Here is a 13,153-nt window from a genome sequence, read left to right on the forward strand (position 1 = left end):
GGACATCCAAGTCTTTAACAAAAATGACAAAGTATCATCAGACACAATTTAGTCTTGTGTTTTGTGCAGGTGTGCCTGCAGGTCGCCCTTAAAAAAAAAAAAAAAAAAGTACCTGTCGTAGAGTTGACTCAATTCAGAGGAAGTGCTATTTACCATCCAGGTCGTGGTCAGCTCCGGTCCAAGTGTGCGGGACGTGCGTCCAAAGAGACAATGTCGGTCCCACGAAGCGCCGGGCCGGTACGTGCTCTTGCGCTCATCTCCTGCTCCTGCTCATCCTCTCGCCTGGGCATGGAAGCAACCCAGTGGCTCCAATTCCAAAACAAAACAATGCACTCTCCTCTGGCGGGGCTCTCTATTTCCAACCCGTTATAATCTTGACTCAGGCTGGCTTAAAAAGTGAGTTGAGGTTGCAAGAGGAGGGGAGAGGGGGTGAGAGTGCGGGCGGGGAGGGGTTGGGGGGGGCGAGTGCACGCACGCATGCATGCATGCAAAGCGAGAGAGCGAGTAGGACTTTGGAGGAGGGAGGCTGGCTGCTCCTACTCATCGCACTCGCCGGGGTATGTCCCACTAGTCCGGCTTTCAAATTGGCAGCCCCCCCCCCTCTCTCTCTCTCTCTCTCTCTCTCTCTCTTTTTCTCTTTCTCTCTCTCTCTCTCTCTCTCTCTCTCTCTCTCTCTGTGGGTGACGTCAGTGCAGATGCAAATCATCTGCGTGCATGTCCATCAGGAAGAAAACCTCAGCAAACCCCTTGAGGGATGTCACCCAGCAAGTTGAGCTGAGGTTGTCATGGTGACAAGCCACTTTTAATTCTCCAAGTATTCATCTTTTTGTTGAAGTGGTGATTAAAAGTCCACTAATATGTTCCACGGGGACTATGAAAGACTTGGTGGTGACTGTTTGTCACACGCAAGTGATCATTATGTGGCAGACTAACATCATTTTCGAAACACACGACTCGCTTGACTTAGTGGCAGGTGGCGCCCTCGTGTGGCTGTAGGGTGAAACTGCGACCTGTCAATCACAGTGGACAGAGACCACCAGTTTTTTTTCTTTACTTTCACTTCCTGTCCAACAGTGGTCTGAAGTGAAAGCGTGCAGTCATATAGAAACATTTAAACAATAATCGCATTCCCTTGTCTAGTCACCGTGGGACGGTGGGAAACGTAATTTCGAAATCTTTGTGTGCCTGGCATGTGAAGAAATTGACAATAAAGCGGACTTTGACTTTGATTTAAAAAATAATTTTGAAAAATCCCAGTTATCATGTGAAGCCAATCTATTTTTTTTCCTCTCCCGCCAACCTAACACAATGCATTTTTTTATACCAACAAAGTGTAAATTCATAACTGGACAAACATGCACTGAGATCAGGTGCAGCAGTGACTAAGAAACGAAAGCAGGGGAGTGACCTCCAATAAAAAAAATAAAAAAAAAGTCCCATCCTAATAAAACGAAACAGACGTCACCCCAGCTTATCAGTTCCTCTGCAACCTCGTACGGTAAGAGGAGCCTCTTGTTCTATTTTCAACTTTTATTTGGATTGCTACATTCTTTATATCAGCTGCACAAATTTGTGTGGAATATTGTGTTCAGTTCTTTTTTTTTTTTCCAGTCCTCACAAGCTATACAGCATATTTTGACAGAATCTTAAATGTGCACATTTTAAATAAGGCTGTAAAAAATGCTATCTAAAATATATGTAAAATATTCTATATTTTGAGAAACATATTTTGCAGCACTAGAGCAGCAGTTCTCCTCATCCTCATGGCCGTGACCAATCAACCGGGCAGGTATCCCGCCTCCGAGTTCCAGACCGGCCTGTGCGACTGCTGCGACGATTGCGGAATATGTAAGTTCTCTAAATTGAGGAGGAAGAGAAAATCGGTTAACAATAAAACTCCCACACGCCAATAAATCGGCCAATATTAAAGATATAAACAGGCGTGAATCTTGACTTGAACTGGAAATTTGACCTCTAATACATCTTCGAATAATGTTTGACTCATTTGTTCATCCCCTTTCCTACGTCGGTCGGTCGGCAGGCTGCTTGGGCCTTTGGTGCTTCCCGTGCTTGAGCTGCACCATCGCCAGCGACATGGACGAGTGCTGCCTGTGCGGCTCGAGGATGGCCATCCGCAGCATCTACCGAACTCGCTACAACATTAACGTAGGAAACCACAATCTCAACCATGTTTGCTTTTTCCACTGCAATACCTCAACTTCCTTCCTGAAGGTGAGAGCGGATGTTCATTCTATGCAAAGTCAAACAAGAGCCGCCACATTGTGTTTGCAGGGTTCCCTGTGCAACGATTTCATCGCCAACACGTGCTGCCTGATGTGTACCACCTGCCAGCTCAAGCGGGACATCAACCGGAGAAAGGAACAAGGCATCTTCTGAAAAAAAAAAAAAGGAGCGCTTTGGTGCAAACCTCCTTGACCTGGTGGGTTAAACATCACACATCTAAAGAATGGGAGTAGATGGAAAAAATGAATTCATATCAATTGTTTTATAATATTGCGCAGCGTTAACGCCTCTTCATTACCTGTTGCAGGTGTTATCAACTCGGAGAAGATCTAATCGTCTTAATGATTTGATATAGTGAAATTTCAATAAAAGACATTTTAATTGGGAGTCAGCTTGTTTGAATCTATTTGGCCTAATATAAAAGTAGTGCTTTGGCACTATCCCGTACCACATTGGAGAAACGTAGTGCTTTGCAGCCATCTGCTATTATTTATTTTAGTATTTTTACTGTGATGCATTTGAGAAAAACAAACAAACAAAAAAAAAACATCAGACCGAGCCAATAGCCGTGTGCACATTTAATCATATTTCAGTGTCGATCGATCGACACCGTGTGTCGTAACGGTTGGCCATGTGACACGTAGCCAATAAAATGCCAGAGCTTGAACACGAGAGCACTCGCGTCGTCAATGCAAACATGAGTCACTGGGGCGCCCGCCGGGCAATAAACGTGCTCTTGAAATATCCAGCCGATGGGACGTGAGCGGTGGTGGGATGTCATTTCCTTTGGCGCACCTTGGGATGATGCTTTGGAGTGGCAAGAAAAAAAAAAAAAAAAAAAAAAGGGGTGGGGTGATTTTTACTGACTCATCTGGGTCTCCATGGCCTGGGCGGCCCATTCGGGAGCGGCTGTTCGGATCTTTTCCAGGAGGTTGTTAACCTGGAAACACAGTGACTGGATCTGCTTGTCCCACGTGGGAAGCGGCTCTCGTGCTGAAAACGATATCGACAAAATCAATGAAAGCCATTTCCGTAAAACAGTCCAGAACACCTTTAGTAGAGCGCCCCCTGCTGTCCATGAGACAGAACTGTCTTGTCATTTACACACGACCCAAGAAAAACAGCCAATGAATAATCGCCATCACTGTTGTCTTAACGGGGTTTGCCAAAAAAAAAAAAAAAATAAAGGTGCCACTCACTCTCAAAGTGCACAATGCCATCAATCTGGTCAATGAATCCGTTCATGCGTCCTTCGGTGATCATTTGCGATGCAATCTTCTCAGCCTGTGAATAGGAGCAGGAAAGCTAAATCAAAACAGCGACAAACAAAACAATTTAAAATGCAATACTTTCTGGCCATTTTCATTTGACTCCGTCCAATTTTCTCACTTTGGCCGGAGGGATTTCCAAAAGTGCTCCGAGCTCTTCGAAGGTGATGTTGTTGTAAAGTTTACTGGCGGAGAGCAGGTTGTGTTCAATCACAGCTCTGTCCAGGATGCTGGAGCCTGAAGATAAGTTCATATCAGATCAATGGAAGCATTCCGTCACATATTAAGATTGTTTCGATTACAGGTGTCCCTAATAATGCGGCGGATACTGACCGTCCGCCGTGGTGGCTTTCTGATGAGGCATGAGCATGGCGGCAAACTCCTGCAGCTGGTTTCCCCGGATGATGCGGTCCAGGTACATTTTCTCCAGAATCCCGTACGCGGCCAGCTGCTGGCAGCGCTCGTCCTTGAAGAGGGTGGCTAACATGCGGGAACGTTGCTGGCCTGCGATGGGCGCCACAATAAAACATGAGCAAATTTCCCAGCATCAATTGGGAACAGTATCGGTACCCGCGGACGCCAGTATGGTGCAGTTGAGAGCGTGCTTGAGCGCCTCCAGCCGCTCGCTCTCGTGGACGATGGATTTGTAAGACAGCTCGTTGTATCGTTGCGCCGCTTCGATGAACTTCCTCCTGAAGTCCAGGACTCTGGCGTAGCACACCTAACGGGAAGTGACGGAGTAATGCATTTCAAATTCAAAGGAATTTATTTCATCCATGATTTTTGGTAGCTTCACCTTGTAATGTATTTGCAGCTGTTCGTTGGAAGATTCGTTTTGAAGCAGCGAAGCTCTGTTGATGTAAGCCTCTGCCTGCACCGGGTCGTCGTCCTCCAGGTAGAGACGGGCTATTTTCAGGTAGGTGTCCAATTTGTAGTCCACATTATATTGTCTGGAGAAGGGTGGAAAAAGAACGTTTAATAGACCGGGACGCCTCTAATGGGTGAAAAGATTGCGCTCCTGGCTTACTTTTGCCCCGTCTCCAAAGGTATACCGACTAAAACCTGGGCGGCGTTTCTCCAGTCGCCCTCCTTTTCGTAAATGGTCGCTAAGTGCTGTCTGATAGAGGCCACCTGTGCAAAGTGAAGGACAACATCACAAAATGGAGTATTAAGAAGTTGTACGTTTGTAAATAGTTGAATGGAGTACCTGCTCCTCAAATGAAATGACCCTCGGCTGGATCTTCTCCAAAGTGAAGTGATACACCGCCTTGGCCGTGGCGTCGGGCAGGTTAGGCAGATGCGTGCAAAAGTCGGTGAGCAGCTGTCTCGAGATGACTAAACTCACGTTTTCATTGACCACTACGAGGACATGGAAAATAGAGGAAAGGAAAGTGTATTATTATGGCTCAATATGCAACACTATCAAATGCTAAAAAAAAAAAAAGTGACTCGTGTTGCATACTTGCTTCGACAAAGGCCTTCAAGGATTCAAGCTGATCGGCATCTGTGAACTGGACAGCCTTTTCCAAGATTTGTCTATATCTGAAATGAGATTTTTTTTTCCCACAATTTAAAACGGTTCTTAGCTAAATTATTTAAAATGAATAAAAATATGAACAATTTGGCATTCCGTCCATCGTCATCCATGCATTTTCCTGTCCTCTCTGGACAAGAACTGTCAAAATAAAATTCATGGACTATACTTTCAATTAATCAATTATCTTTGTTGCCCATCTTTTGGCTAAAAGTAGTTGCTAACTACTCACAGGAAAACGTGCGGATGGTGCCAATGTTTATGTGGCTCGGACGCTAGCCACATGCCTACAATTTTAATCATTCAATCTATATCGACAAAATAATTTCAATCTCAAATCAATGCAATTCGAGAAAATCACCTATATAGCTTGCTAAGCAAAGGAGCTACCATTAGCTTAGCTTGGTTTATCATGGTAACACCTCCACCCGCCGGAGTGCTTCATATTCCGTACCGGGGAGAATTTGATGCATGCCAAATCAATAAAAAACACTTTTCTGGTAAGCGTCACGTACTTGGCCGATAGATCTTTGTGGGAGCCAAATGAATTCATCAGCTGTGCGAGCTCCTGCCGCACTTCGGTGGCCATTGTCACACCGTCCCGGTTGTCAACAACGCCGCTTCCGCTGACAAACGTGTAACTTCCGTTTAGAGGCGTATAATTAAAAAAAAAAAAAAAACATTTTGAATATTTTTTAATTATAACATCTAGATCGAACGCTCAGTCCGACATTCAAATGTAATTTTTAAAATGCAATTTAGATAAAAAATAAAAAGCAAGGAAATCCCAAAGGTAATTCAGTTTACAGTCAATAGATGGCGTCATACGAAAGCTTTTCATGGAGGCAACCGGCCACTTGGTTGTTGGCAACGTTCACCTAAAACCATCGACTATATTGTATCCCAATACACATATGTTTTATATGTATTGATTAATTTTTTTCATTAATTCTGCATGGATGGTACCTTGGGGGGGGGGGCTGAACTGCTGCTCCTGTGACTTTAACAGTGACGTATAGGTGACGTATGTGAAGGAAGGCGTGGCCGACCTGTGAAATGTCAGGGAGGAATGGCGCTCGGCGCGGTATTTTGAACAATCGTCTTTTGCTTTCCTGGTTTCTCCCGCAAACGCTGGCTCGCGTCAGATAACTCAGGTAAGCGCGACTCGGTGAGGGAAGCTCGCCGCAGCTCCGGCGGAAAACACCGCTACGCGTTGGTTTATATTTTTAAGGTGTACAAAATAAACGTAGAGCTGAAGCTAGCTAGGGTTAGCCTGCTTGCCAAGTTTGCTAGGAGTACAGCAGTTGTGCTCCTCGCTCCTGGATGATGCCGTTTCGGCCGGTTGACATCCCCTTCATAAACAACCTGTTAAAAAGCATTTTGCACCCTGGGGCAAATTATATTCGCGTTCATGGTCACGACAACTTGTCCAAGGTAGGCGCTAACGTTCCGCAGCACATCACTAAGACGTTTTTTTGTTGTTGTTGCAAGAGTTGTTTTGGTGGCCTGATGTTCATTCACAACATTTGTTGCGTATAACGTCCACCTTGTTATTTTTACTGTCACCGAGCTTTTCAATTTGATCCGTATAAGGCTTTTATTATAACACATGTCACCAAACAACCTGTTAAACAAAGTTATTTAAAAAACAAACAGACACAAACACAACTAAGATGAATAAAAGAAGATACGTTAATAACTCAGTGCCTTTGAAACGAGACTATTTTGTTAACACCATCGGAATGATGAAGTGACAGATGGGTAGAAGGGTTGTGGGAAAAACTCAATTTAACTTTGTTCACCAAGTCTTTACTTATTCATTTCACTTTTGTGAACTTTTAGATCACTGTTTAATATATTTACACTCATTGTTATTAATTCTAAAAATAATCAATTCTGCTGTTAGCTCGCTTTTAGCCGCGCAGCTAGCAGCACTGATGACGAGATAAAAATGGCGGATCTTTCGAAATCCAAGCCCGGCCTGAAATAGTAACGCAGCCAAGTAAATAGCTCGCTTTCTCTCTCTTCCTTTGCACACGGACTAGGGCCTCCTTCCCGAGGTGGTTTTCATGTCCCTCCACACATGCCAAGTAAGACAACTTTCCGGCCGTTTTGCACAAAAGCAGTGGGTTAGCCAAGTGTGGGGGCTAAACGAGCCCCTCGGTGGGGAAGACGTAAAGATTCTACCCAGGCATGATGATAATGACGCTATGATTATGTCATTAACCTGTAATCGGATGTCGGTCTCGGCTGTAAGCCTTTTTGTTGACGGTAAAGGACGTTTTTCTGGCACGCTCAAATTCCAAAACAGGGTATTTTTGGGTGGGTGGGCTAACGTTAGCTAGGCCACCCTGGCGGTTTGTTTACGTTCTCCTCCGAGCTTCTAAAAGGGAACATCAACGCTCATAGACAAGGCAGCTGTGCTTCTTTTCAACATTAGCAGCAAATTTAGGCTTGTGGGTTATTCATACGCGTGTTAACGAGTTATACTACAACTCTGAACCTTGACCTCTAGTAGGCTTACCCCACATTTCCTTTTTTTTGTTTTGTTTATGTTGCAAACTTGGTCAGCTCTCTGCTTCCTTTATTGGTCGACGGGAGTGAATGACGTTTTTTTTTTAAAATCTGAACTCAAGATATTTTGACTGACATGGTCCAATTTTAAGAATCATAGTCAGGGTGACTTGGGTTTACATTTCGACGAGCGTGTTTGTCTTTTGTCAAAGGTGTGCCGGGGTGCCGAGTCATCGCCAACATGGACGTGGTGTCGCCCGAGCTCAACAGCCTCCTTCCAGATGAAATCATGGACATGGAGGCCATTGAGGAGGTGGCTCAATCCAGCCAGGACGCGTCTGTCGCCATGGAAACGGATGCGACCCCGGAGAGCGTCGTCACATCGACGGAGCACGTGGTCACGTCGACGGAGTATGTCGTATCGGCTTCGAGTTTGTCCTCCGCGCTGGTGACGCTGAGACCGGCGCTGGCCACCTCCACTGCCGCCACCAGGACCACGGACAGCATCGCGGGGACCGCGGTCACCACCAGCGCCTTGCAGAAGCTCACGGTGCCGCTCAGCATCTCCTCCGCCAACCATCAGATCATCCTCAACAAGGTGGCTTCGGCCCAGGCCACGGAGGCGGCGCGTTCGGTGGGGGGTCAAAAGCTTCTGGTGACCACCATCGGGAAGACGGGACAGCCCATCGTGCTGCAGCTGCCCCACACCGCCGTCAAGGCGGGGGGAGCGGCGGGCGTGGCCGACGCAAAGTCCATCAAGTTGGTGACCATCGGCGGGAGGTCGGATTTGAAGCCGGCGGTTGGGGGCGCAGCCGGCTTACAAGGGCAGCAGCTCAAAACCGTGCAGGTTGGTTCAAACGAGAACAATTTATATCGCTTTGCTTTGTGAGCAGAAATGTGAGTCAGTTTTTAGCGAAAATATTTTTGGGAGTGGTTTTTTTCGGTATGCGCACCAGAAGGTCTTTAACCCAAATTGTTTTCGTCTCATTTCAATCATTCTTAATTGAAAGAGTGTGCATTAAAGCGCGCTCCATGATGCTGCTTTCTTTATGACAGCTGGTCTAATTCTGTATTGGACTGCCCCTTGCATTAGCCTGCTGTTATTTTGTTGTTGTCTTGGCTTAGATGTGGACAAATAATTCTGTCTCGTTCTCCATCCTTTGTCATGAACAGATTGCAAAGAAAACGCCGGCGTCCTCCGCTCAGCCAATCAAGTTCATCATCAACAAGCCGGTGAACAGCAAAGTGCTGAGTCCGCAGACGTCGGGCGCTCCCGTCATTGCGGGTGAGTGACGCTATTTCAAACGCTCTCCGCGCACGGTTAGCGCTTCTGTGGCTAATGAGGGCGTTTCCTCGGCAGGACGCGTCCTGGCGCAGAACTCGCCGACGATGCCTCAGAGGACGATCACTCTCACAGAGTCCCCGCACAACACCACCATCAGCATCCAGAGCATCGCCGGCAAAAAGATCGCCATCTCCCCCCTCAAGACTCCCAGCAAGGTGAAGCTTTGCGCCGACTTGTAACACACTCGACAGCCGTATGTTTAAATTGAATATATACGTATGTTGGCTCCGTCTTACACTTGTTTTCCGTTCAGGTGACGGTGGTGTCTGTGGCGTCGCCGACCTCCGGGGCGGCTCAGAAGTCAATGACGCTGCCGGTCAGCGTGGCGCTAGGCCAGCAGATCCTCTCGATGCAACAATCGGCCACGGTGTCGCCCGTCAAGGTGGCCGCCAGCCAGGCAGCGGCGCAGGTGACCGAGTATTTTTAATCAGTGTGTTTGAAATGAAGAAAAAGAAATATCCAGTTTGCAAACCTGCCTATTGTCTTTTGTATCGAAAGCATTTTTGTTACCACAATAAAGTCCAAGTCCCGAATGCTCGTCCCTGAAATGAATCCGTCGTCCTCTTTCTAGAATATCAAACCGGTGCAGTCGGTGGCGGTGGGCGGCTCCCAGTTCAAGACCATCATCCCGCTGACGGCTCAGCCTAACATGCAGCAGATCCAGGTGCCGGGAAGCCGCTTCCATTACGTGCGTTTGGTCACGGCCACCACGGCGAGCGGCGCCGTGCAGCCCAGCGCTCTCAGCACCAGCACCATGCAGACAGGTGACTCGGATCGTGGCGGCGCCGTTCCCAAATGATGTTGTGGAAACGCTGACGGAAACGCAGACTAAACATGTTTGCGTCCCACAGCTAAACCCATGGTGGTCAGCACGGGGGCGGTGAGAATGTCGGTTCCGATCGTCACGGCGCAGACGGTCAAGCAGGTAAAGTGCCGCGTGAAAACCACTTCTTTATCTTGTTCCCGGTTCAAACTGGGGCCCGTCCCCAATACCGCGCTTCGCCCACAGGTGGCGCCCAAGCCTCTAACATCGGGAGCCCAAGTGATGGGCGGCACAGCCACCCAGCAGCGCCTCATCATGCCCGCCACCGCGCTGCCGCAGCTCCAGCCCAATTTCGCCAACCTGCCGCCGGGCACCGTCCTGGCGCCGGCCCCGGGCGGCGGCAACGTGGGCTACGCCGTGTTGCCGGCGCAATACGTCACGCAGGTTCGGTGCCATTTTTAGACCCGCATTTTGAGTGCCACACGATGTGATATTGACCGGCGTGTATCCATCCGCGTGTGTGACGTGAAGCTGCAGCAAGCGCCCATCGTGACCCTCGCCAATAACTCCACTTTTCCAACCTCCGCCGCCACCATCCAAACTCAGGCCCGGCTCCCGCTCAATGGGTGAGTACCCGACTCCGCATCCGGGGCGGTCCGAGCGCTGACTTTAATATACACGAGTGACGTCCGTGTTCTTGACAACGCAGCATGTCGGCCGAGGCGGCGTCGCGGCCGAGGAAACCGTGCAACTGCACCAAGTCTCAGTGTCTCAAGCTGTGAGTGTCAACGTGCCGTTCACAGAATAAAATTGAAATTTAAAATTTGCAGGAAGTTTTCTTTGAAAGTTTGATTGGAACGTGTATGAACAGCACACTTTGTCTCTCTTCAATCTGCCCTCAAGATATTGCGACTGCTTCGCCAACGGCGAGTTCTGCAACAACTGCAACTGCAACAACTGCTTCAACAACCTGGAGCACGAGGCCGAGCGCTCCAAAGCCATCAAGGTACGTCGCCGCTTGGCCTTTTTCGAGCACGTCCGATTCGAGAAGCGAGCCTTGACGCTCAGCCCCTTTGTTTTTTTGCCACAGACGTGTTTAGACCGCAACCCGGAGGCCTTCAAGCCAAAGATCGGCAAGGGCAAAGAGGGCGAGTCGGACCGGCGCCACAGTAAAGGCTGCAACTGCAAACGGTCGGGTTGCCTGAAGAATTACTGCGAGTGCTACGAGGTGAGCCTTCGACTCGGCGCGGCCTCCGAAACGGACCAGAATTCCCTCTCGAGCTCCCTCTTCTCCTTCCGTGTTCTCGACCCAGGCCAAGATCATGTGCTCGTCCATCTGCAAGTGCGTCGGCTGCAAGAACTTCGAGGAGAGCCCCGAGAGGAAGACCCTCATGCACCTGGCCGACGCCGCCGAGGTGAGGGTCCAGCAGCAGACGGCTGCCAAGACCAAGCTCTCCTCGCAGATCTCAGATCTGCTCAAGAGGACCACGCCCGTCATCTCAAGCGGCGGCGGCAGGTACCGAAACATTTTTGGAAGAACAAACCATAAAACACTTTACACCTAGTACCACCGCGAAAAATACTTGAATCTCAACCTGGCAAATATTCAAAGATAGTTTATTTGATTTCTGAAAAGTTTTTGTCTGTGCACTGATTTGTTCTCCTCCCAGACTCCCATACACGTTCGTTACGAAGGAAGTGCTGGAGGCGACGTGCGAGTGCCTCCTGGAGCAGGCCAAGCGGGCAGAGCAGGCGCGGCAGCCTCAGGCGGAGGCAGAGCGCTTGATCCTGGAGGAGTTCGGACACTGTCTCATGAGGATCATCAACTCGGCGGGCAAAGCCAAAACAGACTGCGCCGCCATCAACAGCTAGGCCGGCTCGGAACGGACACACACACGGAGGAGCTTCAGAGACGCTGGTTTTTGCGCAAAGGTAGCGCTCCGCTTCCAGCTTTTATTCCCCCCTTTTTATACTCTTTTGCTGTCCTCTTTCCTATCTGATGTTTTACGGTGAAAATATGGTGTCTAATGCTATATTTGTGCTCCCACTAGATAAAACGCAACACATTTTTGATATTTATTTTGACAAGTATTTGTAATTAGTCAGCGCTAATCTTATGTTGCTTTACACTGTTCATTAATGTTATTGTTATCATTATTAATAATCACCCAGGCTACAAGTACATCTATTCGGAATCTGCGCGCGTACGGAATGACTCGAAAATATAAAACGCCGGACAAACGTTTGCAATCCTCGTGCTAAAGAAAAGGGAACAGTATTTGGTGGGTCACACAATGGAAGAAGCACGGAATTCAACAAAACATCCAAATCCGGCGGTGAGTATGATTGGTTGACAGTGTGGTGTGCCTTTTTACATGTTGGTGGAACACAGTACAACAGTTTTTTAATCGCTTCAAAAGCACCCGAATACATTTTGGATTCATGCGCTTATTCATCTCCTGTCAATCAAAAACACTATTGTAAAGAACGTATTCGGCATTACGGCGACCTTGTGGAAAACTGTGTACACTAGCTAAATTGTACAAAATAAAACAAATATTTAGCTATGTAATGAATTCAAAACACAAAAAAAGGTGATTTTTTTTTCTGTTGTGCTTACGATATCCGTGCAGTAGGTGGCGCGGTTAAATATGCAAAGAGGCGACTCGATTAAATGTAGTTTCTTTTGTGTTCGTTTTAGTCGCTCGAGGGCTTGAAATTGTGTTTTATTTTTAAAGTGAATGATAGCAATTATTGACGAAGTTTTAAAAGCGGAGTACAGTGCAGGAAGACACATGCATAGATGTTTAGCCTCTTTTTTTAATAACCATCGAAGAAGAAAAGGCGGAAGAAGAGTCCTCATCGAAGCATGGCGTGGTGGACGCACAGCAGGTAAGAAAATAAAGTTTTATTCATGTTCTTGTCAAGTAAGTGTGTATTGAGTGTAGAAGACAAACTAAACTTTCTTGGCGTGGCGTATGGTTCTTGTTTATATTAAAAGCATATCGGTTTCGACTATTTTTCAGTTGAAGGACACAGAAGTGACCCGAAAAGTAAGTACTTTTAATTTCATGTTAATTCTTGTGATTTAATAGCCATCCCAATGATTATACCAATCACTACCCATCTGACCCATTCGCAAGTGTGGGAAAGATTATACACGACATAACGATGAGGGTTCGGGTCATTGAACAAAGTACTTAAACAGATGTAAATTTGCCATTTTTTAATCACTTGGTTTGTTTGTTCTTTTACAGAGTTGTCCTAAAGTGGCTGTGGAAGACTTGTTTTGTTAACCTATTAATAATAAACGTGTGCACTCTTATTTTTTTCTTGTGGATTCTGTCTTTTTGTCTAACTTCATGTTCACGTGAACTAAAAAAAAAACACTATAGCAATTAAAAATTATTTTTATACTCCTCAAACACTTTGAAATTATATGAATGTTCCGGTATTCACTGAAGTAAATCACAAACTAACATGCC

General features: G+C 47.1%; 4 protein-coding genes across 13 annotated transcripts in view; 2 read left to right on the forward strand and 2 right to left on the reverse strand.

Moving 5' to 3' along the window:
• adamts6 (ADAM metallopeptidase with thrombospondin type 1 motif, 6) overlaps positions 1–451 on the reverse strand; it is a 23,334-nt gene extending 22,883 nt beyond the window's left edge. The window contains exon 1 of the mRNA XM_085925807.1: positions 154–451. The gene's annotated coding sequence lies outside the window, so the exon portion shown is untranslated. The remainder of the gene's footprint in view (positions 1–153) is intronic.
• Positions 1–3,438, forward strand: part of LOC147048368 (placenta-specific gene 8 protein-like) — a 4,046-nt gene extending 608 nt beyond the window's left edge. Inside the window, exons 1-5 of one of the 4 annotated variants that reach the window (XM_085925806.1) lie at positions 685–1,498; positions 1,721–1,848; positions 2,042–2,166; positions 2,293–2,440; positions 2,552–3,438. In XM_085925806.1, coding sequence (XP_085781932.1) covers positions 1,764–1,848; positions 2,042–2,166; positions 2,293–2,397 — 315 coding nt within the window. In that variant the 5' untranslated portion in view covers positions 685–1,498; positions 1,721–1,763 and the 3' untranslated portion in view covers positions 2,398–2,440; positions 2,552–3,438. Of the gene's footprint in view, positions 1–684; positions 1,849–2,041; positions 2,167–2,292; positions 2,441–2,551 lie in introns of those variants that run through there. The other 3 variants (XM_085925803.1, XM_085925804.1, XM_085925805.1) reach the window with 3 other exon arrangements.
• cops4 (COP9 constitutive photomorphogenic homolog subunit 4 (Arabidopsis)) lies at positions 2,711–5,665 on the reverse strand. 3 transcript variants are annotated; one of them, XM_085925799.1, is made up of 10 exons: positions 5,562–5,665; positions 4,975–5,054; positions 4,720–4,871; positions 4,540–4,643; positions 4,309–4,462; positions 4,083–4,233; positions 3,846–4,016; positions 3,634–3,749; positions 3,444–3,528; positions 2,711–3,237 (listed from the first exon to the last, which is right to left on the reverse strand). In XM_085925799.1, exons 1-10 carry the CDS (start codon positions 5,633–5,635, stop codon positions 3,104–3,106), a joined length of 1,221 nt encoding a protein of 406 aa, XP_085781925.1. In that variant the 5' UTR covers positions 5,636–5,665; the 3' UTR covers positions 2,711–3,103. The 3 variants fall into 3 exon arrangements, with proteins under 3 accessions (XP_085781925.1, XP_085781924.1, XP_085781926.1); XM_085925798.1 differs by having other exon boundaries at positions 3,444–3,549; XM_085925800.1 differs by having other exon boundaries at positions 3,444–3,549; positions 4,979–5,054; positions 5,562–5,611.
• Positions 5,666–6,075: 410 nt separating this feature from the next.
• Positions 6,076–12,993, forward strand: lin54 (lin-54 DREAM MuvB core complex component). 5 transcript variants are annotated; one of them, XR_015067791.1, is made up of 16 exons: positions 6,279–7,136; positions 7,773–8,407; positions 8,734–8,845; positions 8,921–9,060; positions 9,159–9,314; positions 9,477–9,669; positions 9,757–9,830; positions 9,915–10,112; positions 10,200–10,294; positions 10,378–10,446; positions 10,572–10,674; positions 10,759–10,896; positions 10,982–11,184; positions 11,339–12,560; positions 12,695–12,721; positions 12,926–12,993. XR_015067791.1 is itself a non-coding variant. In XM_085926808.1 (15 exons), exons 1-15 carry the CDS (start codon positions 7,130–7,132, stop codon positions 11,538–11,540), a joined length of 2,244 nt encoding a protein of 747 aa, XP_085782934.1. In that variant the 5' UTR covers positions 6,277–7,129; the 3' UTR covers positions 11,541–12,993. The 5 variants fall into 5 exon arrangements, 3 of the variants coding, with proteins under 3 accessions (XP_085782933.1, XP_085782934.1, XP_085782932.1); XM_085926808.1 differs by having other exon boundaries at positions 6,277–7,136; positions 7,773–7,971; positions 8,053–8,407; positions 11,339–12,993; XR_015067790.1 differs by having other exon boundaries at positions 11,339–12,721.
• The last annotated feature ends 160 nt before the right edge of the window (positions 12,994–13,153 follow it).

This window comes from Syngnathus leptorhynchus, chromosome 12, assembly GCF_054491065.1.
Source record: "Syngnathus leptorhynchus isolate UIUO chromosome 12, UIUO_Slep, whole genome shotgun sequence".
In the NCBI taxonomy this organism is placed as follows: Eukaryota; Metazoa; Chordata; class Actinopteri; order Syngnathiformes; family Syngnathidae; genus Syngnathus; species Syngnathus leptorhynchus.

Coding starts and splice junctions, on each gene's coding strand:
- cops4 (XM_085925798.1), bottom strand. CDS start 5,635: ATGGCCACCGAAGTGCGGCAGGAGCTCGCACAGCTGATGAATTCATTT. Junction 3,750..3,845: donor GAAAGCCACCACGGCGGACG/GTCAGTATCCGC, acceptor ACTTATCTTCAG/GCTCCAGCATCCTGGACAGA. Junction 3,238..3,443: donor TGGCATTGTGCACTTTGAGA/GTGAGTGGCACC, acceptor TATCGTTTTCAG/CACGAGAGCCGCTTCCCACG.
- lin54 (XM_085926806.1), top strand. Junction 9,315..9,476: donor CCAGCCAGGCAGCGGCGCAG/GTGACCGAGTAT, acceptor TCCTCTTTCTAG/AATATCAAACCGGTGCAGTC. Junction 10,447..10,571: donor AAGTCTCAGTGTCTCAAGCT/GTGAGTGTCAAC, acceptor TCTGCCCTCAAG/ATATTGCGACTGCTTCGCCA.